General features: G+C 50.8%; 7 protein-coding genes across 7 annotated transcripts; 4 read left to right on the top strand and 3 right to left on the bottom strand.

Annotated features, from left to right (window-relative positions):
* Window positions 1-450: 450 nt before the first annotated feature.
* luA (3-isopropylmalate dehydratase LEU1) lies at window positions 451-2,953 on the bottom strand (the record flags this gene model as incomplete). Its single annotated transcript, XM_041705941.1, has 4 exons — window positions 451-2,562; window positions 2,622-2,696; window positions 2,768-2,799; window positions 2,854-2,953. The coding sequence occupies 4 exons, from the start codon at window positions 2,951-2,953 to the stop codon at window positions 451-453; spliced, it is 2,319 nt and encodes a 772-aa protein (XP_041550267.1).
* Window positions 2,954-3,774: 821 nt separating this feature from the next.
* Window positions 3,775-4,929, bottom strand: AAD14_1 (aldo/keto reductase; the record flags this gene model as incomplete). The annotated part of the gene is made up of 1 exon (XM_041705952.1): window positions 3,775-4,929. The coding sequence occupies one exon, from the start codon at window positions 4,927-4,929 to the stop codon at window positions 3,775-3,777; it is 1,155 nt and encodes a 384-aa protein (XP_041550268.1).
* A 507-nt stretch (window positions 4,930-5,436) lies between these two features.
* Window positions 5,437-6,994, bottom strand: ALG7 (UDP-N-acetylglucosamine--dolichyl-phosphate N-acetylglucosaminephosphotransferase; the record flags this gene model as incomplete). Its single annotated transcript, XM_041705963.1, has 3 exons — window positions 5,437-6,411; window positions 6,487-6,667; window positions 6,750-6,994. The coding sequence occupies 3 exons, from the start codon at window positions 6,992-6,994 to the stop codon at window positions 5,437-5,439; spliced, it is 1,401 nt and encodes a 466-aa protein (XP_041550269.1).
* Window positions 6,995-7,328: 334 nt separating this feature from the next.
* SEH1 (putative nuclear pore protein (SEH1)) lies at window positions 7,329-8,591 on the top strand (the record flags this gene model as incomplete). The annotated part of the gene is made up of 3 exons (XM_041705974.1): window positions 7,329-7,514; window positions 7,573-8,410; window positions 8,476-8,591. The coding sequence occupies 3 exons, from the start codon at window positions 7,329-7,331 to the stop codon at window positions 8,589-8,591; spliced, it is 1,140 nt and encodes a 379-aa protein (XP_041550270.1).
* Window positions 8,592-9,127: 536 nt separating this feature from the next.
* Window positions 9,128-10,660, top strand: APUU_10905S (putative proline permease; the record flags this gene model as incomplete). Its single annotated transcript, XM_041705985.1, has 1 exon — window positions 9,128-10,660. The coding sequence occupies one exon, from the start codon at window positions 9,128-9,130 to the stop codon at window positions 10,658-10,660; it is 1,533 nt and encodes a 510-aa protein (XP_041550271.1).
* A 2,703-nt stretch (window positions 10,661-13,363) lies between these two features.
* APUU_10906S (putative PHD finger and SET domain protein) lies at window positions 13,364-16,102 on the top strand (the record flags this gene model as incomplete). The annotated part of the gene is made up of 1 exon (XM_041705996.1): window positions 13,364-16,102. One exon carries the CDS (start codon window positions 13,364-13,366, stop codon window positions 16,100-16,102), a length of 2,739 nt encoding a protein of 912 aa, XP_041550272.1.
* Window positions 16,103-17,048: 946 nt separating this feature from the next.
* Window positions 17,049-19,224, top strand: APUU_10907S (origin recognition complex subunit 4; the record flags this gene model as incomplete). Its single annotated transcript, XM_041706007.1, has 2 exons — window positions 17,049-18,551; window positions 18,607-19,224. The coding sequence occupies 2 exons, from the start codon at window positions 17,049-17,051 to the stop codon at window positions 19,222-19,224; spliced, it is 2,121 nt and encodes a 706-aa protein (XP_041550273.1).
* Between the last annotated feature and the right edge of the window lie 8,730 nt (window positions 19,225-27,954).

The following is a 27,954-nucleotide window of genomic DNA, read 5'->3' on the forward strand; positions in this document are numbered from 1 at the left end:
GCAAATTGTGCAAGGAAGGTGAGGGGTGAGTCCGTAAGAGAGTAAGCTTACACTGACCCCAATCTCGCCCCAATCTCATCACTAGCTTACATAGATGGTGCTTATTTTAAGGATACAGGGAATCGGTGGCAATCCTTGACCCGACCGGCATGGAGAAATAAGGTCATTCAATCAGTCTTATTAAGCCTTTAACTGCTATCTGGTATATTTATTCATGGGTAGGTTAACGGATAGGTAAACTAAATCAACGCCCGAGAACCAGTTCGTCCCTTGGGACGAAATGCCATAGATTCCAAGAATATGGAGGAGAAAACAACTTGGGAAAAAGGTACCGAAAATTCAAGGATCTTTTATGCAGGCCCATACTTCGCACATGTCACATATCAAATCATTATACTTGCGAGGTAAAAAGTAAGAAAGAGGAAAAGAAAATGGAGTATGATATAGTGATCACCACTCCAAAGGCTCACCCTTGACATCTCCCCGATTCGTCTTCGGCACAGGAGCAGCCTCGACCATGGTCGGCCCACCACGACGGCCACGCTTGAGGTAGGCCTTGCCGTCGAGCCAAGGAGTCTCGAGCGTCCGCTTGGTCTCGAAACTTTTGATCTTATCCGCCATCTGGAGGGTTAGGCCGATGTCGTCGAGGCCGTTGACGAGACAGTGTTTGCGGAACCCGTCCACATCAAAAGAGGCAAGCTTGTTACCGGATGCGTCCTTGATTTCCTGGTTGACGAGGTCGATCTCGACTTCGCGGCCGGCGCGGCCTTCGTCGGCGATCTTGGAAAGCTGGTCAGAGTCAGAGACGACGACGGGGAGCATGCCGTTCTTGAATGTGTTGTTGTAGAAGATATCAGCAAAGGAGGGAGCGATGATACACTTGATACCGAAGTCGAGCAGGGCCCAGGGGGCGTGTTCACGGGAGGAACCGCAGCCGAAGTTAGGGCCAGTGACGACGAGAATCTTGGAGTTGCGGTAGATGCCCTGGTTGAGGATGAAGTCGGGGTTTTCTTCGCCATTCTTGTAACGGAGCTCATAAAAGAGGGCTGAGCCGAGACCGGTACGCTTGATGGTTTTGAGGAACTGCTTAGGGATAATAGCATCGGTGTCAACGTTGCTGCGGTCCATGGGGGCCGTAATTCCTTTGAGGGTTGTGAATTTTGGGAGGCCAGTGGACGAGGAGGTGGGTGCGGAGGTGTTGGTGTGGGGTTGGTCGTCAGCGGGTTGGTCGAGGATGTGGTCCAGCTCCTCCTCCGTGTCAACTTCTTCGGCTTCAGGTCTGACGTCGAGCTTTGGCTGAACCTTGCCAAGGCGTGGGCTCTCGGGGACGTGTTCACGGACATCGGCAAGCTTACCGACGATGGCGGCGGTGGCAGCCATTGCCGGGGACATTAGATGCGTACGGCCACCATAACCCTGGCGACCCTCGAAGTTACGGTTGGATGTGGAGGCGCAACGTTCCTGGGGGGAGAGGATGTCGGGGTTCATACCCAAGCACATGGAGCATCCAGCCTCACGCCACTCGAAACCGGCATCGACAAAGATCTTGTCGAGACCTTCAGCTTCGGCTTGCTGCTTCACAAGACCAGAACCAGGGACAACCATGGCTCGCTTGATGTTAGCAGCAACCTGCTTGCCTCGTACCACCTTGGCGGCGGCACGCAAGTCCTCAATACGCGAGTTTGTGCAAGAACCAATGAAGACCTTGTCGACGGTGACATCCCTCAAGGGAGTACCGGTAGTCAGGCCCATGTATTCGAGAGCCCGCGTACAAGCGAGCTTGCGGGACTCATCCTCGAAATCGTCGGGACCAGGGACAACACCAGTGATAGGAATCACATCCTGAGGAGATGTACCCCAGGAAATTGTGGGGACAATGTCCTTGGCGTCGACCAAAACAGTCTTGTCGTAAACAGCATCATCGTCAGAAGCCAAGCTCGACCAGTAGTTGACGGCCTTTTTCCATTCAGCGCTGTCGTACTTGGGGGCCAGAGGACGGCCCTTCAGGTACTCAAAGGTGATCTCGTCAGGTGCGACCATGCCAGCACGCGCACCACCCTCGATGGACATGTTGCACATTGACATCCGAGCCTCGATGCTCAGCCCACGAATAACTGAGCCGCAGAACTCAATGACACATCCTGTCCCACCTGCGGTTCCGATTAAACCGATAATATGTAGAACGACGTCCTTGGACGTAACTCCAGCAGGAAGTTCACCGTCAACCTGGATGCGCATGTTCTTGCTGCGCCGGGTGATAAGGGTCTGTGTGGCGAGGACGTGTTCGACCTCACTGGTACCAATACCGAAAGCGAGAGCGCCAAAAGCACCGTGGGTGGAAGTGTGACTGTCACCGCAGACGACGGTCGTTCCGGGGAGGGTGAAGCCCTGCTCGGGGCCGATAACGTGAACGATACCCTGGCGCTTGTCACCCATGCCAAAATATGTCAGACCGAAGTCCTTGACATTCTCTTCGAGGGTAGAGCATTGCAGACGGGAGTCGTTCTCCTCGATGAATTCGTCAACGTTCTTGAAGTTTTTTCGCGATGTGGTAGGGATGTTCTAGGAAGACGAGTGTCAGTTCTGAACCAGTGGACGGGGAGATGAGAGATTCTACATACGTGGTCGACAGTAACGAGGGTGCAATCCGGCCTGCGGACTTTACGGCTCGCATTCTTCAGGCCCTCAAAGGCTTGCTGTTCAAATTAGTTAGTGGCGAGAAGAGACGACACGGTAGGCGCCCTGCGGAGAACAGCGCAAAACTTACTGGAGAAGTCACTTCGTGGACCAGATGTCTATCTGCAGGAGGATTAGTTCCGAGATCATGTAGAATAGGCTAACGGACAAACATACCGATATAAAGCAGGATCGTGCCATCCTCTTGCTCATTCACGATATGAGCATCCAAGACCTTGTCATATAAGGTCTTGGGTTTCCGGTCAGCACCAGGCATGAGGGGCGATGTAGAACGACGGGGTTAATGGGCAAATTAGGTAAGAAGGCTGCAGGTCGGAAGGAGCAAAGTATCTCCAAGGAAGAACCAGAAGTCAGAATATGATGTCTAAGACAGACACGGAAGCTCCCAAGGGATTTAAGAGTCTTCTGAGAATCGCGATGTCGCTGGCCACAGCATCGAGGGGCTCTTCGAGGACCCCGATCTCGGGGTGGTAAGAATCATTGTCGTGTTTCTAATTGGTAGATCGTGGACCCACATGCTCCGATGGCCGGCCGCGCGTTCGGCCTGAAGCGCTTTGTCACGGAGTTTGTCCAATGGCCTGAGGCCATTGGTGTAATCGGAGCCTTCTGTTTGGTTCAATTGAAAAAACATCCTGGAATTGTGCAATATTCATGGTTTCATTGTGCAAGGAAGGACACAGGGGCCCAGACTTCTCAACATAAGCCGAACTCGCAGGGAGTGAAGAAATGCCTGCGCGGGGTATACATTACCCAACCTGGAGAACCGGACATGTGGGTACGGTCAGTGCTTCCCTGCCTCGTCCCCCGGAGCCGGAGAATGCATTACTTTTTTCAGCATAGCTTGATATTGACAGCTGACGTAGGGATAGGAATTAAAGTGAGAAAAGATTTCTATCGCAAGTAATTAATATGAAATCATACACGTATACTCGGTCCATGAAGAGACCTTAGTCAAGTGTTACGCTGTCTAGTTGAAGCAACAACCAATATGATACTATATCCCGAATGTACTTTCAATAGCATGCAACGCCAAAAATTACAAAGTTCAATATGTACGCTGCACCCGCAATAAGGAAATCACTGAGGTGTAAACCCCTTGACCGGCGGTGGCACAGCTACTTTGCTACCAAAACCAACCCAGGGACTTATAACTCCGCTCAACTTAGGATCTGTGCCCACCATGTTGTGCGGGAAACCCACGTCCAAAGGCCGAACACTTTCCAGATACTCCACTTGCTCCGTCGTCAACTTGATTTTAAGCGACTGGATGTTATCTTGAAGATGTTCCACTTTGCGTCCTCCGACGATAGGGAACACGTTGGGGACCTTCTGAAGGACATATGCCAAGGCGATAGCCGTCACCGACTCAATTCCATGCTCAGCGGCCACCTTAGCTAAAGCTTCGCTTATCCTGGCCTCATCCGGTGATTGCTCGCCGGCGCCCAGCATAGCACGCAGTCCTTCGCCCTTCTTCCGGCGCTCCTCCAGGGCCTTTGCAGTTTGGAACTTGCCACTGCCTAACACGTCCCAGGGTGCAAGGGCCATGCCGAAATGCAGGGCCATGGGGATAATATCTCTTTCAAAATCGCGAAGCATCACGTTCCAACGGCCTTGGTAAACGCTAAACGGAGTCTTGCCGTGTGCACGGGCATAGGTGTTCGCCGCGCTTACCACCCAAGCTGGGGTGTCCGAGATACCCAGGTATAGCACCTTTCCTTGCTCAACCACGGTATGCAGGCTGTCCATAAGTTCCTCAATAGAGGTCGTGTAGTCCCACCAGTGGACATAGAGGATATCGATCCAATCAGTCTGAAGCTTCTGGAGGGAATCCCGCAGACTCATTTTCAGCGAGCGCTTATGGTTGCCGCAGCAGTTCGGGGAATTGCCCTTGCCCACTTCGTGGGACTTGTAGTCGGTTGTGAACTTCGTGGCGATCACCATTCTGTCGCGGTTGTTCCGGGAGGCCATCCATTCGCCCAGCCAGGTTTCCGATTGCTCGCTTTGGTAGTTGTTGGCGGTGTCGATGAAGTTGCCGCCGGCTTCAACAAAGGCATCCAGAAGTTTGAAGGACGAATCTTTGTCCATTGACCCCATCATACCGGACCAGGCATCCCCAATGGACATGGCACCGAGCTGGAGAGGCGACACGCGGATCCCGGCCGTTGACGAGAGCACTCGGTAGCGGCCAAGTTCGGTTCGAGGCTCGGGGGCCGGTTTCAAGAAGTCAGACATGATATCAATAGATCAAGAGTTTGTTGAACTATGAGTTTCGATAATAGTAGGGGAGGTCTTCCCTTGTTGTTCATAGGGACAGTCGGGGTTATTTATACACGGTTGGCGATGGTACCTCAATCTTACATCATTGGGTACCCGCTGACCATTTCCGGTCATCGCTGTGATTCCCATGATTATTACCAAGCAGGTTGTGCCACCAGACTCAGAGTTACTTATTCTCCACGGCCCATGGGTGTCGGGAATACAATTGCTCAGGATTGGGTGCTGACGATAAGCCAGTAATCTTCCGCGGGCGACGGACTTAGTGGTGGAGTCGCGGCTGCGAAGATCCCGATCCCGAGTCAGCAGTCGGCGTTAAGCAGCCGCAGCTTAGCCTGCCACGTATAGCCTATTGAAGATCATGGTGGAAAATGTTGATGATAGAATGTCATTGCTGGTCTATAATTATCAGTGCTCGTAGAATACTGATGGCACTATGTAAAACATGCGGAGCTCTTTCGCAATCTATAAAATAAAGCCGAATGTCCTGTTATCCGATGGAAACACCAACAAGGCGAGGCAATGACGCACGAACAGACCGAAAAGTCCACATACTATCTGAACCAATACCATGCTTAATGCTAGTCGGTCTTCCGTCATGGGCCCCATCCATATCAGCCACAGGTTTAGGATGGTCAGATTGCTCGATTCGATTATCTGACCGCTATCGTTCTTCTTTATTCGTGCTAGGCGAAGTCGGTGCAACAGTTCTAGAGCAGTTCCAATCAACTTTGAAGGGGGTACCTCCCATTCAGTCACTGAGGCGTCCAGAAGCCCACTCTTTGCAGAGAACCTCGGGAGTCTATGCCGAGGGCAGGGAATCAGGTGGAATACCTGTGGGCACGAGTAAACGAAGTTGAAAATCTGTGGGACGAATAAGAGCAGCAAAGTTTTGCTGAAATGACCTAATATCCCGACGACAACAAAGACCATCCCTGCAAAGTAACAGTATGTGTCTCCCACGAATACTTTTGAAGGATACCAATTGTGACAGAGAAGTGCCAACGAAACTCCAACAAACGGAATTAAAAAGTAGAGGGAGAAAAGGTGAGAGTCGGTAGCAGGGTGTCGGAACGGCGTAATCAGGTACAACACGTCGTTAAGCATCAGTAGGAGCGCAATCACAAGCGACTGGGCTACCTCAATGCCGTTGATTCCCGCCAGCATATTGATCGAATTTGGGCAGAAGATCGCAACTGCACCCATGTAAACGTAGTACAAGAAACCAAGATCGAGAAACGGCCCAAGATACGGCTGCAGAGGCACTGGGACAACAACATGGGTGACACCAAAGTCTACAAAGTAGACCATAAGCATTGGAATGGCACCAAAAGCCGGAATGAGGACTTTGTGTCTCCATCGAATGTCGAGAAGATCATCGCCAAGTCCAAGAATAACAATACATTGGAGCGATAGGACGCCAGAAAGATATGAAGCAAGCTAATGGGTTCTTCGTCAGCAAATCATGCCAGTACTGGACCAACGCCAAGCAAATAAGCTTCCAAGGATACGAACCCGATCATGAGGGAATCTGTGCAGTGTCCGGCCTGTCTCTACATGATGAACCTCAAGTACAATGTCGCGATTGCCGCCACCCGATGTAGCCGCGACGATGTCCTTATAAAAGGCAAAGGGGATAAAGAAGATGAGAACCAAAAGGTAAACAACCGCACAAACAGCGCCCATGGTTTCCGGTCTACATCGGGTCAAATCAGTATAAGCCCGCGCAGCGCTACGAATGCCTGAATGCGACAGCGCCAATGGCAGGGAAAACATACATGACTGGCCGAGTTGGTTTGGCCATATCCTTCCCACTCAAGCCTGCTCGAATAAAGACAGGTCCGAGCCATCTTATCATACTGAAAGTCACAGAAAATGCTATCCCACTGAAAGCGACAGCCGGGACCAATGGCGCACCCTCTCCCTCGAAGGTCTTGACCAGAACGCCAAGGCAGGCACCGGCCAGGACCAAGAGACTCCAGGTCTCCCGGTGGGAAAGCGAGTTTGGTGTTGCGAGAGTCATTTTTGCATATTAATTGAATCCAGCATCCCAACTTCGGTTCCCTCGCAATTTCAGGGAGCGTGGTTGAGATTTCGTCGCTGCAATCTGGCCTCAAGACAAATCAACAACGGGAAAAGAGTATACGAAAAATACGCGAAATATACGTCGGGGCCTCTCATTCTGCCGGGCGAACACTCAGCAGCCTGTGGGGCGGTCAGCCGTGCCACGAACTCGCTCACATAATCCACGCGGACATCCAATCCAGATTCGGTCTGCCACGACTTCGTAGTACGCGTCCAGGTTGTATGTCTTGCAGGGTCCAGATCATCCGATTCGCATTCTGAGTTGGCCAGAGATGTCTGCCGGGTTTTCCGATTTTGATTCTGGTCACCGCGATTTGGTGACCGTGACCAAGTTCAACTTCTATGGCAATCGCATAGTTACAGCTTCATCAGACCACCGCATGCAGGTCTGGGACCAGAAGGACGGTGAATGGCAGTTGACTGACACCTGGCGAGCACATGATGCGGAGATTCGTGATGTAAGCAGTGCCTGCGCTGGCTATCCCCTTGTCAGGTTCAACTTTCTGACCTCTGTAGGCAACATGGAATGGGCCTTTCACTGGCCAGCATATTGGCAGTGTGGGTGAGGACATGAAATTAAAAATATGGCAGGAAGATGTCACTCAGCCTCCAAATTCTGGTCGGCGTTTCAGGTCTATCTTCCGTCTGATGGCGCCACAACGACATCCATATGTCTCGGTTGACTTCCGCAACATTGACTTGGAAACTTGGCTTGCTGTAATAACGCGTGATGGCTTCTTGAGGGTCATGGAGCCTGTCAGTCCAGACTCGCTTGCGGACTGGCAACCCGTCGATGAATTCCGGGTTTGCAGCCCACCCCAAAGGGGAGAGGAGACGAGCTTCAAAGTGCAGTTTCACCACGACCCTACAGACATCACTCACTCCATTCTGCCCTCCTGGGACCGCAAGAGCCTGTCCCTTGTTGTTGCAGCTATGGACAGCGTGAAAATCTTCCGCACTGATGCAAACCGTCGTTTCTACCATGCAATAGAATTAACAGGGCATGGGGGCTTGGTTAGAGACATATCCTGGGCCAATGGCTCTGTCCGGGGTTATGATCTCATTGCTAGCGGGTGCAAGGACGGCTTTGTCCGAGTTTTCGAAGTCTATACCTCTCTTTCCTCTAGCACTTCCCGGGACTCCGACCGACATCATACACAGTCTTTAACGGCATCTCAGTCTTCCCGTACAACAGCACAGTCAGGAATAGGCTCTGCTCTTGCAAGTCGTGCGCCTATGTCCATAAACAACAGACCCGCAACTGGTGACTCCCCATTCAAACATTCTTTCAAGGAAGTCGCATGCATCGACAGCAAGCATCTCGACGTATGGCAGGTCGGATTTTCCTACGCTGGTTAGCTCATCCACTTTATCCATACTTCCATATTTATCGTTGCGATCATTCTAACCATCACGTAGGTGATTGCCTGATTTCTTCAGGGGACGATGGTGTTGTTAGGTTCTGGAAGAAAGCTTTATCTGGGGAATGGCTCGAGTATGCAGAGACAGAAATGGCTGACCAGGAAAACAAATGAACTCTTTCCCACCTCTGCCTCAGCTCATGCACCAGAGCTCCGGGCGCTATCCTTGGTGAGCTTACAGGAGATCAGATCTGGGCAATTGGCGACTATAATGTCTAACGGGGCCAAGTCCCTAACCTGCGGGCTTTCCTACCTTTCAATTTTTTTGTGTTTTATAGACAGTGATACCCATTATATCCGGCTTTTATTTGGTATTTACGCCTTTCTGTCTCCCGTATAGCTTGACTTACCTCGTTCTCGCATACTTATTGTTTGAGTCCCAAGCCATCGTTCCTTCCTATCTTCGACGAGCAGTATCACCAATCACTGCAAGATCCTCCCTCAGCTCCTGCACCCGATGGAAACGAACGCCCCGAAAGGCAAGGACCATGCAGGCTGAGGCCGCGGGTCCAGGAGGTGCTTTTAACCCAATCCTAAACACCTCCTCTACATCTCCCTTTATCGTGGAACCCCTACTTGCTCCTCACTAGCTCTCTTTATGTGTCCATGACCTATCAGCCTATTCTTCATCATTATTTTTATTGGAAACCATGACGGTGGGACCTACACTTGGGACAGGTGTGTTCGTTGGGACAGGCCAAGCACTTGCGGTTGGCGGTCCTGCATCGCTCGTCTTCTCTTATGTATTCATATCGGCATTGGTATATTGTGTGACAACTGCAATCGCCGAGATCTCAACCCACTCCCTCACTCGCAATGGGGCAATGATCACACACACCTATCATTATACTTCGACCCCCATAGGATTCTCGATATCCTATCTTCGATGGATCGCCCTCGCGATGTTAGTTCCCTTTGAAGTCACCACGGCGATGGTCAACCTTGCACTGTGGGAACCTAGCTCCAGTCTTGCGTTACGCATGGGTGCTGTCATCGCTGTGATATTCTTCTTCAATATGCTGCCCGACAAAATCTTTAGAAGATCGCAAGCTTTCTTTACAGGTATAAAATTCGTAACGACGATCGGACTCATCATTGTCTCGTTTTACCTCGCAATTCGCGCCAGTCAGCCCGATGCCAAAGTGGGAGGATTTGAATATTGGAACCAACCCGGCCCCTTTAATGAATTCCAGCTTAGAGGCGACCTGGGGCGCTTCCTTGGTCTGCTATATTGTATCCTCTGCAGTACGATAGCTTTCGCCTTCATCCCGGAGCTGACCGTGCAAGGAGCCGAACAACGCGATTCAGAACCTGGAAATAGCATCTTCAGATCCACCAGAAACAGCAATCTTGTTATGTTCGCACTCTACATAGTGGGTGCGTTGGCCACTACTGTGATGAGTTCTCATGATAATAAGTCGCTCACAAATAGCGGTACTGGTGCTGGACTCTCTCCTTACGTCGTCGGCGTCAATGACTCGGGAATTCATCTGCTACCAGCGGTTGCGACAGGCTTGATTTTCCTATCATCCGTGGCGTCCGGACGCTCTTTTCTTCATCTATCTTCGCGCATGCTGTCTTCGATGGCAGAGACCGGCCATGCTCCAGCAATATTTATGTTTCGCAATCGATGGAATGTCCCTTACATGTCGGTGGGCATCACGACGGGGTTCACATGGCTGGCGTATTTGTGCATGGTCACTTCGAGTTCGGCCGTGTACAACTACCTTATGTTTTTCATCACTACTTCGGCTTATCTTTCCTGGATATGTTCGTGCATCTCTTATATCCAATTCCAACGAGTGATCCACAAAGCGGCAATCCTGCCTTTGCATCAATCTTTCGTCCAGCCCTTTGGAGCATGGTTTGGTTTGGTTACTAGCGTTATACTGATTCTGCTCAATCTCGGGCAAATTACTGTTGCCTCCCGCAGCCAGTTCAATCCTCGGAATGCGATCCCTGGCTTTATTGCCGTCGGCCTGTTTGGCCTCATGTATGGTGGGCATCGGCTCGTAACTGCAATCCGAAAGAAGTCTGCCCAGTTAGATACACCTGCAGTCGAAGTTCGAGGTGGATTAGACGGGGACCAATCTAGAGGCGCAGCCATCGAAATGCGGACAAGGGGGCGCGAGGATGAAGAAACAACTGCACCTACACCTACATCACACCGTGCAATGCCTTGAGGTTAGCCTGCATTACCTGGGATTATTCTTCCAGCAAGTCGACCTTAGCGTATAACTTCATTGATTGTTGTTTGAGTACCGTTTGTTCGGGCTTTTGTATTCTCCAACACTCATTGTTATTCACCAACGGATTCAAGGGCATGGCGGTAAACAAATATATTGCTTCCTACTTTATGGCTTTTTTTTTTCAACTTTATTTTGTTGGTCTTCTGGAGTGTAGTGGATTAAAAACAACGTAGATGCATTATTATTTGTAGCTAGGTAGGAAGATCGGGGGCACAGACGGATGGATGTATGGGGTTGCCTAAGGCAGATGCCAGCGAGCCCATACCCTGTCAGGAACGCACTGCATCCTCCGCTAGTTTCTCCCCCCGCCCTGTTAAATTCGCCACGCACGGAACTCTCAACCCCTAAAAGGAGGATAAATCCTCGCCAAAAACACCCCAAAGCTAAAAAGATTGGATGCACCGATATCAGGGTTCGGGTGTCCCGCTCAGTCCACATTCTTCGCCTACCCGCATGTGGTGCTATCAACTCAGCCTTCCTCTGCCTCTCATCCTCTGGTTCTTTTATCGAGCTCGACTTAGCCATAATAACCAACCACCCGCAAGTTGCCAGTTGCCACTTGCTCGAGCCCCTCTGTGTTTCTCGCTTCTTGCGCACCGCTCACGAACGAGATCATGTTACTTCCCCAATCCTGTCTCGGCTCAGATGACTTGCTTATTACCGCCGACTTAGGTCGCCCATCATGCCTTTGCTTGCACCCTTTTCACTTTTCCTGTTCCTCTTATATTTTCTCCCTTCCACCGTAAACTACCCAACTTACTTACACTTATCATCAGCACCAGCTCTCCATCAACTCGTGGTCTTCTGAAGATGCCTATTCCTTCTCGGACGTGTTTACTCTCCGGGACAATGTTCCTGGTACTCTGATTCTGTTTCACACGCACTGTTAGGCCTATCAAGGTATTATGATTACGAAGCCCAATATACCTGACGGGCTGCTGGCATCTACCTACTACTTGCCCGATGCCTTCTTCCACTCGCATCCTGGTTCAGGATCTATCATCATCACGCACTGGAATGTTTTTTTGCGCGATTTCATCCGCTTCTTTTGATTGTCATGCTTACTTGCAACTATCCTGAAATGTGTTCACATCTCACATCCCAGCCTCCCTGTCGTTCTCCATTTTCGGAGCATCCAGTGGATGGTTTCGCTATACCTGAGGGGCGATTCTCGCTTTCCAAGGCAGCCGAAGACACGCGCGGGTTGCTGTCGAGATATCATCCCTTCATCCCCTTACTGACAAAACAATAGGAGAGCTTTTATCTTCGTTCACTCTTAGTACTAACATGCCCGTCCCATCTCTTCTGATCATGATCGGCCTGCCATTCCCGTGGATTAGGCTCCCGATCGCTTCCCTCCGGTTGCTTTCTGCGCTATACCCAAACAGGGGTTGGCACTACGTTATGCCGCCTTTGGACTAGCTCACTTCATGCCTCAGGCACTGACATTGCCGCCCGCAAACAGCAGTCGTGGCCTTGTGGCCTAGAAAACAAGGCACCACAGCCAGCTTCGAACTCGCATTTGTTCCTCCAACAGGATTCTCGCTCGCCTCGACACCCCCTCCTCGTTGCTGCGTTCCGTGTCTGCCATCCCTCCCATCATGATTTTACTTTTCCCGTTCTTTCCGTGTTATTATCCACCATAACTGTCATCCAGCCTGCGACTATAGCTTGGTACAGAGTTAATAAGCGGCGCAGTCTCGTGAAAGCTCCTGATCGGCCACAGCACCTCCCCCAGAATCACGATCGGGTGGGAAAAATTATTCCGCGCTTTTCCTTTTTCACCTTGGGTCTTGGACGCGCCGCTTGAATGGCCCATCCGTGGCTTTAGCCTCTGTCCTCTCTGCCTTCTCACTCTCCCTCCTCTTCCTTCAGTCTCTTGCCTCCTCTTCTTCAATCTCTTGCTTCCTTTGCGTCTTGACTCGACCGATTACCTTTCCTCGCTTGTCTCGCATAGCTCCACCTCAGATACTCCCCCCGAGTCCCTCACTCCATCGTTTCGTCTGTCCCTCCCACATTCCCATCCCATCCACCCTCGCCCTTGACCTCCCTTCTCTTCTCCTATCTCAACCATCCTTTCTTATTCACCATATCATCTATTCTTTTGTCTTCTTCGTCGACTTCTCATCGTTGCTGCCGCCTTCTTTCTTCGCTCTCCTCCATGCGATTCATGCCTCGCTCGCCTACTCGCATTTCTCGGTTCTCGACCCTTGACACGTTCCTCTTTTCCCACGGTCGCAGACGCCACGGCGGACGACGCCCCTATTAAATTCGCGATTTACTCGAACCGGTATACCACTCGACTCGATTTTATTATAATCGGAACGGCGTTGGATTCTGATATTGTTGAACGAGGCGCTGTACCCTCTAAATCCTGTTCTGGATTAGCGGTCCATCCAGTTGTCATCGCATCAATTCTCGAAGGATACTAGGTCGTGATAGCCTGTCCTAGGTCGCTTAATCACTGGATCGCATATTTCATTCCTTTGAAAAAAGGCACTACATCGGGTGCAGACTTTTCACTGGTACTTGTGATATGTGGTCAGGGATATAATCGATCCCCAGACGCCGCTTATTTGCAAGTACAGACACCAGCGCGCTTCGCATTAGTTGTTTCAGGGGGTATTCTGTCGGATTATGACAGAGACCTCCCCAGTCGCCATCACGCATCCAACCACGGAGCCTTTCCCGGTCACCGCCCCTCTGAACTCACCCATCGTCAACGGCGCTGTCTCGGATTCGGCACCGCCTGACGAGGAGGAGCCGTATACCATCAAATGTATATGTGCGTTCCAAGATGACGATGGGAACACGGTGTTCTGCGAGGGTTGCGAAACATGGCAGCACATCGAGTGCTATTACCACGGTCGAACTGTCCCAGAAGTGCATAACTGTGTTGACTGTGAGCCCCGTCATCTCGATGGGCGGCGCGCCACGGAGCGACAAAGACGCCTCAGAGAACAGAGCGATGGCGGTGACCGAAAAGTTAAACGATCCGGGGCGAAGAGCCACAAGAAGAAGGTAAGGGAACATGGGGACCAGGTAAATGGTTTTCATCAGCGGTCAGAGTCGACCAGCCGCGATCAACCGCCGTCCAAAAAGACCAAGACCGGTCATCGCGCGTCGCACTCGGTCAGCTCGCTGTCCGGAATTCCGGTTCTCAACTCTGATGCGCGCAAGCGCGCCGCAGCCTCCATGAGCCCAACCAAATCATCAGGTCCCTCAATTCCCTTATATTCTAATGAGTTCCTCCAGCTTTATGACCAGGATCATGGTCATGCTGACATTGATGGCAATCTCTTTGTCAACTTGACACTTGCAGCAGATCTGGCCTCGTGGTTGAAAGATCCAGTATCTCTTGCGCAGGCCGCGAATGGTCGCGCTTCAGAAGAGATCTTCACCCGGTCTGGTGCGGCCTTGGACCGATCCGATTGGCCGTCACTATCACTTGAATCAATAACGGATTCTAATACTGAAATTGATGGCAAACATCCCACTTGGAAGCTTCTCAAAACCCAGAACGGTGTTAATAAAGATGAGATCGTTGGCGAGATTACAGGGAAGATTGGTCTACTGCGTGACTATTCCCTTGATCCCAGTAATCGGTGGCAGGAATTACGGCATCCTGAGCCGTTTGTTTTCTTCCATCCCCAGCTTCCAATCTACATTGATAGTCGACAAGAGGGCAGTATTCTCCGTTACGCGCGACGATCCTGCCGACCGAATGTGACAATGAAGACCTATATTACGAATGACGTGGAGTACCATTTCTGCTTTGTCGCCAAGGAGGACATTGCGCCCGATTCAGAAATCACCGCAACATGGTATCTAGATGCACAGTTGTTTGGACCTACCAATGACCTCATCAAGCAAGAGCCTGGTGATAGTGTGCAGGAAATGGCTGCTATTTGTATAAGCAACGTGCTGGCTAATTTTGGTGGCTGTGCATGTATTCCTCCACATAACTGCTTACTTTCAAATCTCGATCGTCGACGGCATCCGAAACTCGTGGATGGAAGCGTCAAACAAGCACATGCGAAGCGGAGGAAAACAAAAAGCAAATCTAACGTATCACCGCCGACCAACAACAGTCGTGCTGGAAGCGAAGCCATCAAGAACCCCGAGGAAGATGATCACGCTGACAGCCGTTCTGCATCGGGCTCCACCCGTGGACAGACTCATAGCCGTGATCTGACGCCTACTATACAGACGCCCATTGAAAGCCTGGCCTTCGGGGATTCTGAGTTATCTGCTCGCGAAAGGCGCAAGATCGCGGCAGCAGAAAAGAAGTTCCAGCAATTGGAACAGGACCAACAGACATCCTACAAACGGAGGAAGCGTGTTAGTGGTCAGTCGACTCAAACACCCGGGGCGGGCGCCTTTGAACGCCTATCACATTCACCCCCATTGTCTGCTGGCGGCCACGGATCTCCGCGGAAACCTTATGGCTCCGGTACGCCTTCAATGCGCTATCCGCCCATCCAGTTTCAATACGTCGACTCAGCTGTTCAGGCGGAGCTAGACACCGCTAATGGCTTGATACCCTCACCTCCTTCCTCCAGGCGGCCGAGCTTCATTCCCCTCACCCAACGCCTGCTTAAACGTTGTCATAGTGACCGGATTCGACTCGAAAATACCGGCCAGCAACAGCCTGTCTCCCCTCAGTCAGTCAAAACTGCGCATGAGGGGTTATCAAACCCTCCACCAGTCGCCACCCCCGCTGCCACCACACCCAGTGTCTCAGGAGAAAAAGAAGATGTGGAAATGCGAGACCTTGAGTCGCCCACGGGGGCATCCTCGGCAAGGTCGCAAACATCTGTGGATACCTCGCCGTCCCATGGGCGAGGGCAAGGGGAGCCATTGCCTTTACCGTCACCCTGGCCCTCGAGCGCAGCACATATCGCTCGCATACCTGAGCGCAAAGCTACAAGTCCCCACGTGGACCTCCACGTTCCTCTTCCTCCAGCCACCGCCCCTTCCCTACCGTCGGCCACCAGCCCAAACTCCGCAAAGTCTTCGGCCGTATCATCACCATCCACCTTAGAACCGCCCTCACAGCATCCCACCACAACCACTCTACCAGGAGCGGGAGTGACTGCCCCTAGTCCTGTGAAAAAGAAGCTGAGTCTGGGTGATTATCTCAGTCGAAGGGGTTCGTTGAAGACTCCAACAGCTGAGAAAACGCAGGCCCAGGCCACTGCGATGCCGCCACCTACCCCACCTGCCCAACCTTCTGAAAAGCGGGATGGGTTGGCCATCAACACACACCCGGAGATCAACTCAACGGCCCAGTTCGGGAACCCGACTACATCGGACATGGCGATGAAAGACGTTCGTGGCTCAACGCAGACTGCACACCCTCCTCCCGTGTCCTAAGTCATCACTGTCGTCTCTCCCTCTGGGCGTCTGCGCAAACGGTTGGCTGTTGATACATCAGATGACATATTTGCCTCTTCTTCTTGTTCTTATTATTTCTATTTCTTTTATTGACTTGTAAACGATTGGGATGGACCGGCGTTCTTCATGGGCTTAGGTGTTTTATTCTCGTGATGGGTTTGAGGATGGCGTATTCGGCGCATTTGGCGGAAATATTTAATGGGCTACGGCATCTTTAGGATCAGGAGAACTATGGCCACTGCGATCACTTTTGCGCAGCCTTTTGCTTCATGATTTGTCTTTATTACTTTTTTATCTCTTCCAATACCACTGCTAGGGATAGCCTACAGTCAGCTTAGCTGTCCAATATGAATGAAGGGCTTGCCCTCACATTCTCAGAGTCATTTATATTACGCATAATCAAAAGTAGGCCACGCAGTATCATTGATAGTAGAAAGTCGGGAACATATCCATCTCTAGACTTTACGACTACGACTTGGTGGTCAACACCACCTGACTTCGCGTCACGCGTGTTGCCTAAGGCACACAATTTCCCGGCCTAGTTAACTATTGAGCAACGATCGATCTAACCCAAGTTCCGAACATCCCCAAACAACTCCAACTCTCCACAACGTGGAATAAAAATCGGTGATAAGTGTGCTTTTCATCATGCATTGTCCGTTTTGGTGTATACTAACCAATAAGAATATATGCGTCCCGAGTTTGTGTCTGTAAAACACCCGCAGACATTTTACAGTCCAGCCAGCCGTCGAGCGCTGCGCCTCGTCGAAACGGACTTGCCTTCGATTATTCCACGCGCCATTGAAGCCTAGTTACATGCTCTACTACGAATCCAACCAATTTCAATCCTGCCATATTGTTCAACTTCAGGCCACGCCGCGCACAACTCTCACAACCCCTTTCCCCTTCGCTTCCCCGACCAACCATGAAAGACCCGCGCACCGCAAAGCGGAGGAGGGTATCCGATGCCTCCCTAGATGAGGATGGAGATACCACGATGCAGGATAATAAAACACCCCAAAAGGACGGATCAATCGAGGCAGAAAGCGCAACCCCTTCGAGGCCGGGGTTGCGGTCGAGCGGGCGACAACGAAAAGCGCCGCAGAGGCTCGAGGATGAACCGCCTGTGCGCACACGGTCAATTCGAAAGGCACGAGCTACACCGAAGGCGGCGCCGGCTTCTACGTCTGAGTCTGCGTCTATAGCTGCGGATACAGCTATGGATACAACTGCGGATGCGGGTACGCCGACTCGGTCAACGTCTGAAACTGTGCGCCCGCGTCAACAGTCACCGCATGTCTCGGAGACGGACGAGGATGATGATAATAACTATGAAGAAGAGTCGGCGGCTGGGTCGCCGGAGCCTCGTGCGAAGAGACCTACGAGGACGAAAGCGAAAAGGGCTTCTGTGCGGTTTGCGGGGGCTGGGAAGGACGATGCTCGCAGGGATAGAGAGTCGCCGTCTCCGGACAATTATCAGGATGGATTGGATGATCTGGTCCGTATGCAGCTACAACATGACCTTGTTCCAGAACAGCCAAATGGGCAGGATGAAACCCCACCAGAGGAGCCTCTGCCTCCGTATGCTGAGCAGTTTCAGCAATTTGTTCGCAATGGCTATGCGGGAGAAGTACAGTTGTTGACAAAGATTTTAATTGAGAAACTGAACGGGAAAAGGCTCGTCCCGTTGCAAGGACTCGAAAGTGAGTATCACAAGGTGCATCATCTTCTCGAGCAAACTGTGACGGTTGGTGAGGGCAATTCGATGCTTGTTCTTGGATCGCGCGGATCAGGGAAGACAGCCATCATAGAAACCATCGTCTCGTCTCTGGCTAAAGAGCACAAGAATGGTTTTCATGTCGTCCGGCTCAATGGCTTCTTACATACGGATGACCGGCTGGCACTACGTGAGATATGGCGGCAGCTCGGTCGTGAGACTAATACAGAAGATGAGGCAGGGAAGGTGACCAGTTACGCAGACACCATGGCTACGCTTCTTGCGCTACTCTCACACCCGGAAGAGCTGCAAGGCTCTTCGGGCAACCAGGATGGGACAACGACGGCGAAGTCAATTGTCATCGTCCTTGATGAATTCGACCTGTTCGTCACACACCCTCGTCAGACGCTACTGTATAATCTGTTTGATATCGCGCAGGCCCGGAAGGCTCCATTGGCAGTGCTCGGTGTTACCACGAAAGTGGACGTGACGGAGATGCTAGAGAAGCGAGTCAAAAGTCGGTTCAGTCACAGATCTGTTTATGTTCCGCTGCCGAGGACGTTCGAGGTATTTTCCGAGGCCTGCCGTGCCGGGCTGGATCTCGAGGACAAATACGTGGAGCCGCCAGAAGGCTTCGGGGAGGAGGACCTATCAATCGCCAAGTCGGACAGCTGGAGGGCAGCTCTGGAAGGGTGGAGGGCGTATCTGCAGGTAAAATACGGCAGGGGTGTTTCAATATAAGACTAATAGCTAACGCGATTGATAGGGACTGTGGGCCGATCCGTCATTCCAAACGCACTTACGCCGGATATATCACCAAACGAAGTCGGTCAAGGAATTCTTCACAAGCGCACTGATTGCCATCACGGAACTCCATCACAGCTCTACCACCCCATCTGTCCAAGTCCCCACCCCCGGCACACTCTCAGACAACCCTCTCTCCTGCCCCGATCCCGCACCGCTTCCCTTCTCGGCATCCATGACCGCGTCCTCAAGCCCCTCGTCCCTTCCCCTCTCCCTCCTTTTAGCGGCGACCCGTCTAACAGCACTATACGACCCGGGTCTCGAACCCACCCAGGCCCAAGACCTTGCCCCACTAGCCCTATCCTTCCCCGCCGCATATGCGGAGTACGTCCGACTCCTCACGTCGGCCAAAACGTCGGCCTCTGTGTCCGGAGCGTCTGTGACGCCCGGCCGTGTCTGGGGCCGCGACGTGGCCCGCGAAGCCTGGGAACGGCTCGTGAGCTGGGGACTCATCAGTCCTGTTGGTGGAGGTAGTGGCACCGCAGACGGTCGCATGTTCCGCGTGGAGATCAGCTTCGAAGAGGTAGTCGACATGGCCGGGACTGGAGGATCTCTGGGAAGGTGGTGGCGTGATGGTTAAAGCAGTTTACTGGTGGTACCGATAGACTATGTGGAGGCATATAGACATCGTATAGACATCGTAATCAATCGTCCGTGATTTCCAAGGTTTCCCGGATTTCCAAAGCTCCCTTTCCCGTGCGGCGCGGACCTAGTGTCGCAGGTTCGTCCCCAGTCCCTGTTTGACTCTAGGCTTGTTTTAAGTGCGTGGACCGTAGGGCGACGACTGCCCCCCCCCCGGCCTACGAACTTGCATGTCAATACAGAGCCCGCGCCACGGGTTGGGGTGTGAGACCCCGAGCTCGACCTTTTGTCACAGAGTCAGACAGCTCAGACTCAACCCTACGGGCGTCGATACGGTTCATGCCAGTCGATCTTAGTGCAATCTATGTAGTATGGTGAGACCTCCGTTGATAGTATGGCAACTTTATCCTATGGTTTTAATTTTAAAACATGATTGTCCATTCTAGACTGACCAGATCGTCTTCGACTTGACTCGACTCGACTAGTAGCTCCTGCGTCGATCCGTCATGTACAGTACATATAACTAGATCAGATCTCTCCTGAACTAGATATAGGTCCGATGCTCGAGCGCGGTTTATTCTCCATCTAAGCATCACATGTCTATACTAGTTATGTATTTATATCGCTGAGCGGCTCAGATCGTTTCACATATTCTGGACGAATATTGAGGTCTCCGCTCTCTCGCATACAGCCTTACGCTATACGCTTGGTCGGCGTGGTTTGGATTTAAGTTTTCAGAAACAGGAGAGATTCACAGTGAAGTTGGTTTAAGGTGGGGGAGTGGATAGTAAGAGGGTGTGTGTTTCATCGCCCGGCCGGTTATCTTTGTCAGGACAAGCATGTATGGAATATGGGCTGTTAAGGACTAGTAGTAAGTATATTTACTCGATACTCGACGATTCGTACGCGTCGATGTAAGCAGTTCGTAATTATAGTCAGCATTTGATCAGTGTGCTAACCAAGTAGCGTTTCGATTAAGTTAGGTATTCCAGATGACGACGATATATATCCCTGCATATACTGGTTATAGTAAATGGTTAGAAGCACAATAAGCATTCCAATAAATGAGTTTACTAAATCACAGCAAGGACTAAGCGAAAAAGTATAAACCGCCGAATCTCACTGCCGCCAACAATGCGGAAGAAATGCACTTTCCATGTAGGGAGAGGCACATGCACCCCATCTAGGCAGGCATCAGCAACGACGGGACTTGCACGCATTACTCGGGGATGAACCAGCGGAAGCAAGGAGCTTTGAAGTCCAGAGTCAGAGTCAGAGTACGCCAGGCTGCTCAGTTCTAAAGGTAGATTCATATGTATGCATGGATATCAGCGATCAGCATGTTTGTTGCCCCCGTGCTGGCGAAACGCTACAATTCTAGACCTTCCTCTACAAAGAGGCCAATGCATATGTACCGCAGTGGTTACGAATGCATGCATGCCTGCCTGCATTATCACTGCAGAAATTGCTGCTGAGAATCGAGTTAGAGTCCGACAACTTCCGTCGGCAATAAGCACAACAGCCTTGCTGGAGAGTTGAAGCTAAGCAACGATGAAGAAAACCGGAGGCGTCGGATGCGATGCAGATGGGATAGGGGGACATTGCGATTCACAACAGGCAGCTGCCAGTGCCAGGTGGCTTGTGTTGCGTTACACAGGACTCGCAATCCAAGAAGAGTAACCAGGATAAAGGAAGAGAGACTGGAAGGTTGTGCAACGGAACGGAGACTTATCGATCCGAATTTGAGAGCACACCTTGCGGAATAATGGCAGGGATGTTTTATGTTTGGTCAGTAGTAGTGATTAAGAATCACTGTGGACTGTTTTGAATGGATGGAAGAGGGCTGTCAAGTTGGCACTAATGCATGACATTTGGTTAGATTAATTTACCTGAGATGGAGATGGCAAGATGCTCCTTGATCAGGAATAATGATGTTGGTGAGGATATCCAGTTGGAGTAGGAGATTATTGCATGATTGTGGGATATTACTGTACGTCCGTCACCTGTTAGCTGCATTGCCTGAGTGTACTCCGTAAGTCCCCTAAGTCCCCTGTTACTCACAGTATACAGCGCATGTTGTCCTCCCTTTGCAGCCAATTCATAGCCATGTCCAACCAGTATGCGTCTTCGTCGTACCGAATAACGCCATCATAACCCTAATATCCATGGGTATCGTATCCCGCCATCGTTCGCATATCTTTGCCAACTGACGGCTGGCATTGCGCCAAGCACGGTATCTCGGGATTCCAGGACAACTAACCGAATCCAGTATCACGAGTCCACGACCAAGATAACTCCCTGTTGCTTCCCTTCACCCCGTCACTGTTAGTTCGACTCCGTCTGTTCGATTTCTCGCGTGGACAGCAAGGATCAGCATCACCATCAAATATGATGGCTCTCAATTGGGCCGAAATCCCACGCTACTGAATCCTTGTCATCTCGCCTTGGTCCGAGATAGGGCTCGACTAAGACCCTAATAATGTTATGCACATCGCCACATATTCCTGCTCATAAGCTCCGTAACAATATTGCTCTTCGTGTCCACTCTTGGCATCCTTCGAGTACGAGTATGGCGTACTCTGCCCATCATATCATCTCCTGATTTGATAATCGGGACTGATCTAATGATGACCAGACGAAGCTGAGTTGCTGAATGCTGATTCATCCAGAGTTTCGGCTGGTTCCGATCGATCGATTTTTTTGCCTTTGATTTGCCACAGGGCTTCGTATAATCTTGGGTGAAGAAGGTTTAACCATGGTCCTTGGATTCAAGACTTTCCCAATACCGTGGAAACAAAAGCGACCACAGTGGCCCTGGCCGAGGCAGAAAAATGTTACTAGTGCAAACGTGGAATACGGGCTAAGGGGTAAAGAAAATGCGGTGTAACAGGGCCCTGCGACGATCCTCACGTGTTTCTCTCGTAACCAAACCGCACTCGGAAATCTGGAATCCAATTTTCGAGCCATCTGCCGAACTTCTCCGGCGGTAGGCATTGTTACCGCGACTTCGTAATCGAGGATCAGAAACTCAAGTTAGTACATAATTATCATACAAAACATTGAATGCTCAGACCAAGGTTCAAACCTCAAAGAACTGTCAGCTTCTGGAATTAGAAGGTTGAGACGACTTGGCACGGTGAAACTCGAAGAAAGGCAAAATCTCAGCTCGTAGCCTAGCCACTTGTCACTGATCTCAGACTGAACCTTTGCCCGGTCCTTCAAGAAACAAAGGGCCAGACACTTTCGTATTGATCAAGCCTCCACCCCCTGCATTTGCGAAATGCGGTCGACTTCAAGCGGGTGGTGTTACTGGTGTACCCACTTGAAACATGACACGGGACGACTGGGCTTCTGACCGTCTTCCAGAAGCATTCTGGAATTTTCTAGGGGCTTGGCCTGTAAGGGGTTCAGTCTTTGCCAGGAGCGGACATCACAGGTACAGGGCGGGATTGATATCATATTCCGCCGACGGAGATTAAATCATTTCCAGAACCATGGATTGACAGTGGACACGCATGATTTCATAATTTTCTCCCTCAGATAGTCTCACGGAGAGGAAAAAAGGGGGTTAAGTCAACCCGTCCACGGAACAAAGAAGCTGGAAAGGGGGAGGCTGAAACTTGTTAAAACAAGTCGGACGGAAAAGACACCCAACCTGCGAATCTGACATTGGTGTTCATCTTGTATCTGTGCATCCTGTCATATTCTCGAAATGCGGCCTTAGACATTCGGGAAATTGATATGACACCTCTTAGGTTCTTAACTTCTTAGGCTGCGCCTCACTTGTCAAGTGATCAAGGCGCCCTTCTAGCGCCGAAGAACCTGCTGTGCTGTTTGGAGTAAAAATAAACGGCCTGCAACTGGAGAATGAGACGCGGTAAAGCCGTTGGAATGTGGATAACTTGATAACCCCACCGCAGCGGCAAAGGGCGCATTTTGAATCCTCCTTGTCGTAAGTCCGTAACGTTTCTTTTCGGGACGAGTCTCATCATATGGTCCATGAGGTGACCAGGATATTAATACACCACCGTAAGTTGGCGGGTTCGGCACGGCCTCACCGAAGGTTCTGAAACTTTTTGATGAAAGGGAAGATCAAATCAAAGCCCTATGACTGAAATGGGTCTTTTCGACATTCTACACTCTGATGTTAGTGTATCATCATCAGACTGCTGCTATTGTTACAATTCACGTCAACCCCCCGCAGGTAGGAGGGGGTACTGATATTGATAGTTCTGGCTACCCCCGTGACCTGGTAAGAGACTCCCATACATTTACTGTAGGTAAATGTTGACAGGTGCCTAACTGGGTCATTTTAGTCGAATGGAGACGGACGGGTCTGTTGATCTGGGGCGCCGAGACTCGAGAGACGAATGAAGGATGATACCTGACAATGAGGGAGCTGTTGGTCATCGCAGTACTGCCATGCGTGAAGTTGTACACCTGTACTGGATATTCTGGCGGGGTATTGGTCTCTTCGTCGTTCGAACAATATTCTTATCGTCTTAGGGCGACCGAAAAAAAGGGCTGGTCAAACCATGGAGCATAAAGTTTGGCTAGCCATTCTTAATGCCACGTGGTTCTCGCATCATAATTTGACTAGCAATTTGGTTTGTCCTGTTTTCATGACCCACTCCAATTTTCCCCCTCCCTTTGTTTCAGAACCAAGCGGCCACAATGAATAAAGAGGGGTGGACCGCATGCTGAGGACCTTATGAGTCCGATAGTATACGGTGGACTCCGATGCTTTTGACGACAGTCCGGACTTGGAGGCGGCCACCTCAACCAAAAAAAAAAAAAAAAAAAAAAAAACATCGAGAATAATGATCGAAACTTCAAGACTCCAGTCCGATGTCGTTTGTCGTTACGAGACCTGACAGACCCACTTATGCATCTGGCTGTATTTGGCAACTTTCTCCCCAGGCGGGGCGGGGTATCATCATTGGACTTGGGGTCAACGACTCAACTCTCAAAGCAAACAAACAACCTGCCACTAAAACCACGCCTCGCAGGCCAAGGCCTTGTAACGATCCAGTTACAGAGTCCGTGCTCCAGCCCCAGCCGAACGCTTGTGAGTCTGTGACTTGAGAGAAAACCCCTTCTCGAGTACGGAGTGGGTTGTTGGCGGCGGGAATTGCCGAATACCCTATAGGGCCCTACTACGTATCACAGAGCCATAATATTGATGACGAGGTATCTGTTTCAAGTATTCCGTGCCGTGTCTCGGTAGTTGTAAACTCGGCATTACGTTGAGAGAGACGAGTTCAATTCGAGAAATCTCGTGGTTTTGAGTGGTTGAAGGATTTGCGAGGACTGAGCGTCAACCGTTTGTTACGTCTCACTCGGGGCTGAGCTGGCGATGGAAGGATTGGGTTTGAGCTGACGCATACTTGTCTTGACGTGTTGACATCGACGATAAGCAAAATCATATTTTTCACAACGATTTAGGGAAGATGGCAGTCAAATCTTGACTTCCAGAACAATAAACTTTAGCTTCAGCCGCAAATCTGACAGAGGAATAACCTCGCCAAAACCGTGAGGGATCCAAGCCATCGGATTCATACTCGGGGGGCTGAGTATTGACTCTGGAGTCTCGAACGTCTTTTCGAACTTTGTCGTCGGAACTTGGAAGTTGGAGGCAAGACTAGACTTGATTATACAAACAGAAAACACCCCAGTCTTTTGGCGCAAGTGTGTGGTGATCAGTGATCGCCATGATTTTTGAGTTTATGTGCTTTGATGCTATGATTGAGTCGGAAAGGAACTGGAGTCCGGACCAATCTGACCTTTAATTTGTTTTCGCCAAATACGGAGTAGAACCCCGAATGTACTACGGATCGGTCGGCGTGAATAATGTTTTGACCAGACGCAATATGCACCTGCTGCAATCCATCTGCGCCTAACAAAACAGTAAACATACAATCTTTCTGCTTTTCACTGAAGTGATGGGCTGGCATACTGTTTCCTCTGTAGAATTTGGTTTCTTGAGTTAGTTTGTGACAAATCAGGTGGATCTAGATAACATGGGCGAAGAAACTCGGTGCTTAGCGCTCACCGCTTCATGGTTGCTCATTCGGGTGGGCACTTGAGTTCGAGAAGCCAAGGAAGGATCGATGAGGGAATTGAGAATGGATTGTCCATGACTCGCGTATTTGTCATCGCCAGATTTGCGCCTCAAGCGAAACTCTCTTGATGAATTCCCGACTCTGAGGTTTGGTCAACATTTTTGAGCCTCAGGGAGTTGGTAAAGAGCGATAGGGACGATTGTTCAAGAATCAAGTCCACCGTTCAGGGTCTTCTGGCAGGAATGACACTCCATCTCAGCTCGTTTGAATGGTCGGAAAGCGATTTGCAACATATTGTGTCGCGAAGTGACCTGTCAAATCCAGGAATTGGGGACACCGTGCACCAAGAGTTGTCGCGGTCCGCGCGGATCTTGTAAACCGTCTCTGCCTCTCTGGAGTCTGGAGAGCTGGATATTATTAGGAGTTTCCTTTGTATACCGTCTTTTGCCGCAACTAAAAATGTAGGAGGCAGCGAGGGTTAGATAGGGAAAGTACGCCGCCGTCCCGGGTCTAAGCGAATAACGAAATACCGGCCTCAGAAGGCTGCAATGACCTCGAGCATTATTAGTGTCCAATCACCAATACCTTTCCAACAGTTCTGGGGAAGTGACGAGACAGTCAGAGAGAAACGGTGCAAGGAGAATTCGTACCAATAACAGGGCTCGAGAGCCTGAGATCCGGCTCAAGCGGCGATTCCAAACGGCGGACTGGAAGCCAAGGCGCCTGAGCGACGGTCGCTTCTTTCCACGTGTGTCCACGTGGAACCACATGGGTCTCGGCCAGGCAGCTCCTGGAGGATTCGGAGGAGTCATCGAAGGAGTCCGATCCCTCAAACAGCAGACTACTCAGGCCGCTCAGCCACACTCTAGCCAGCCCACTAGGTGGGTTTAGCGTCGCTCTTGCTTGAATGATGAGTATGAAATTGCACCGCGTCAAAATGACGATTATTGGGCATTGTTGCCGATATCAGCGGGCCCACTGGGGAGGAATCTGCCATGGTTGACTCGAGAGCCCGAGACAAGATAGTTGAATCCAGGCTTATGCAAGTCAGAAGCTAGCTTTGATTCTGCAAAAGAAAAGCTAGGAGAAGAACCCTTGCGTGACGCTGCTCAGTGCTTGCTCTCTAACTCTCATGAGTCATGACTTGTGAGAGCAAGAGTGGATCTGCATCAGGAAAATGCTTGGTTCACGTGATTTGGGTGTCTTCAGTACGCCGTTGGCTGCCTCGTACAAGGGTTCAGGCTCCGGAATTCCACGTGGGCAGAAAAGGCACAACGAACGGAGCAAGGGAACGATAACGTCGTCGACTCGTCGTACGGATAACATCACCAAGAGATCCATCTTTGCACGCTTGGTCGAATCAGCTTTCGGTCGCAAGGAAGAGCGGGAAGCGTTTTAGCACGCAAATCCTGATTGAACTGCGATGTTGGGCTGGGGGTGGGGAGCGAAATCCGCTTAGTCCGGAATGGGAAAGAGGCCGAGTGCTCGAAGTGTTGATTGGCCTGCTTGCTAGGCCAGATGGGGCTTCTCGAAAAGCCTGAAGGATTAATTGCCGAAATTGGAAGGTGCTTTGTTCCAGGCGGGCGTGGCTCGGCGTCGCTGGCAGGAGGGTTTGCGCTGGCCACGTTGCTGACGCAGGTCCAAAGGCGTCCCATCCTTTGATTAGAACGCAATAGTCGGAGTATTTGGAAGTAACTTTCCAGCAAGGAGCTCTGAGTTTTGATTCAAAGGCACTTTGGCTTCAATAAGTGAGATAGCAAAATTGAGACAACTCGGAGGTAAACTGGGATTCTGGTCTCAGGAACGGAAACAGCGATGCCCGCTGATCGTCCGATGTGCGAGTTGGTGTAATTTTAGGTATTTGGATTACAGCCGTCCAGCATAGCCCACTGTACACTGACCTCAGTATGAACGCTCTTTAAGTACCTTAACTCTCTCTCTCTCTACTGGTTCCAAAGACTATCTGCAAGCATGATCTTGTGGCAGATGCCAGGGAGATCAATCACGCCTGGAATGAAATCGTGGTCGAGCTTCTGTAAGGCGGCATCTGGTCGGAGTCTGCAGGACGAGGCCAGGTTCTTTGATCGCCCCAAAGGCCGATCCATCCACATCTGCTCTTGGCCCACGTTGTCTGGTGCATGAAACCGTCCGCGTGCACAGTGGGTCAGGAATGACAGGCCGAATTCTTCACACCCCTGGAGAACAGTAGTCAGGCTGCTGCTCTTCTGAGGAAGAAAATAATAATAATAAGCCAGGAAATGGGCTGATGAGCAGGCCTTTCGTTTTCTAGCTAGCTATTCTTGTCTTCAACCTTGTCGGGCACAGAGAAAACTGAGACTGAGTCCTGGGAGAAAATCCCCGCTCCTTTTCATCAGCATAAGTCCCCCTTTCCGGTCTTCTGGAAGATTGAAGTGAACCTGACTCCGTATTATTTTATTTTCTGGTTTCATTTGATTTTCCGATTTTCCATTCTGTCCAGTCCATCGTCCGCCGCCCAGTGTCCACCCTCCACCCTCCCTTCCTCCCTTTGATCCCCAGTGCCTCACTCTCCCTCCCTTTGCCCCCTCCCCCTAATTTGTCCCCTCTGGTTTAGTATAATTTCGTCATTGTATTGTATTTTATGTTTTGAATTTTTTTTTTTTTTCGGCCCTTTTTTTTTTTTTTAT

This window comes from Aspergillus puulaauensis, chromosome 1 (genome assembly GCF_016861865.1).
Source record: "Aspergillus puulaauensis MK2 DNA, chromosome 1, nearly complete sequence".
Classification (NCBI taxonomy): domain Eukaryota; kingdom Fungi; phylum Ascomycota; class Eurotiomycetes; order Eurotiales; family Aspergillaceae; genus Aspergillus; species Aspergillus puulaauensis.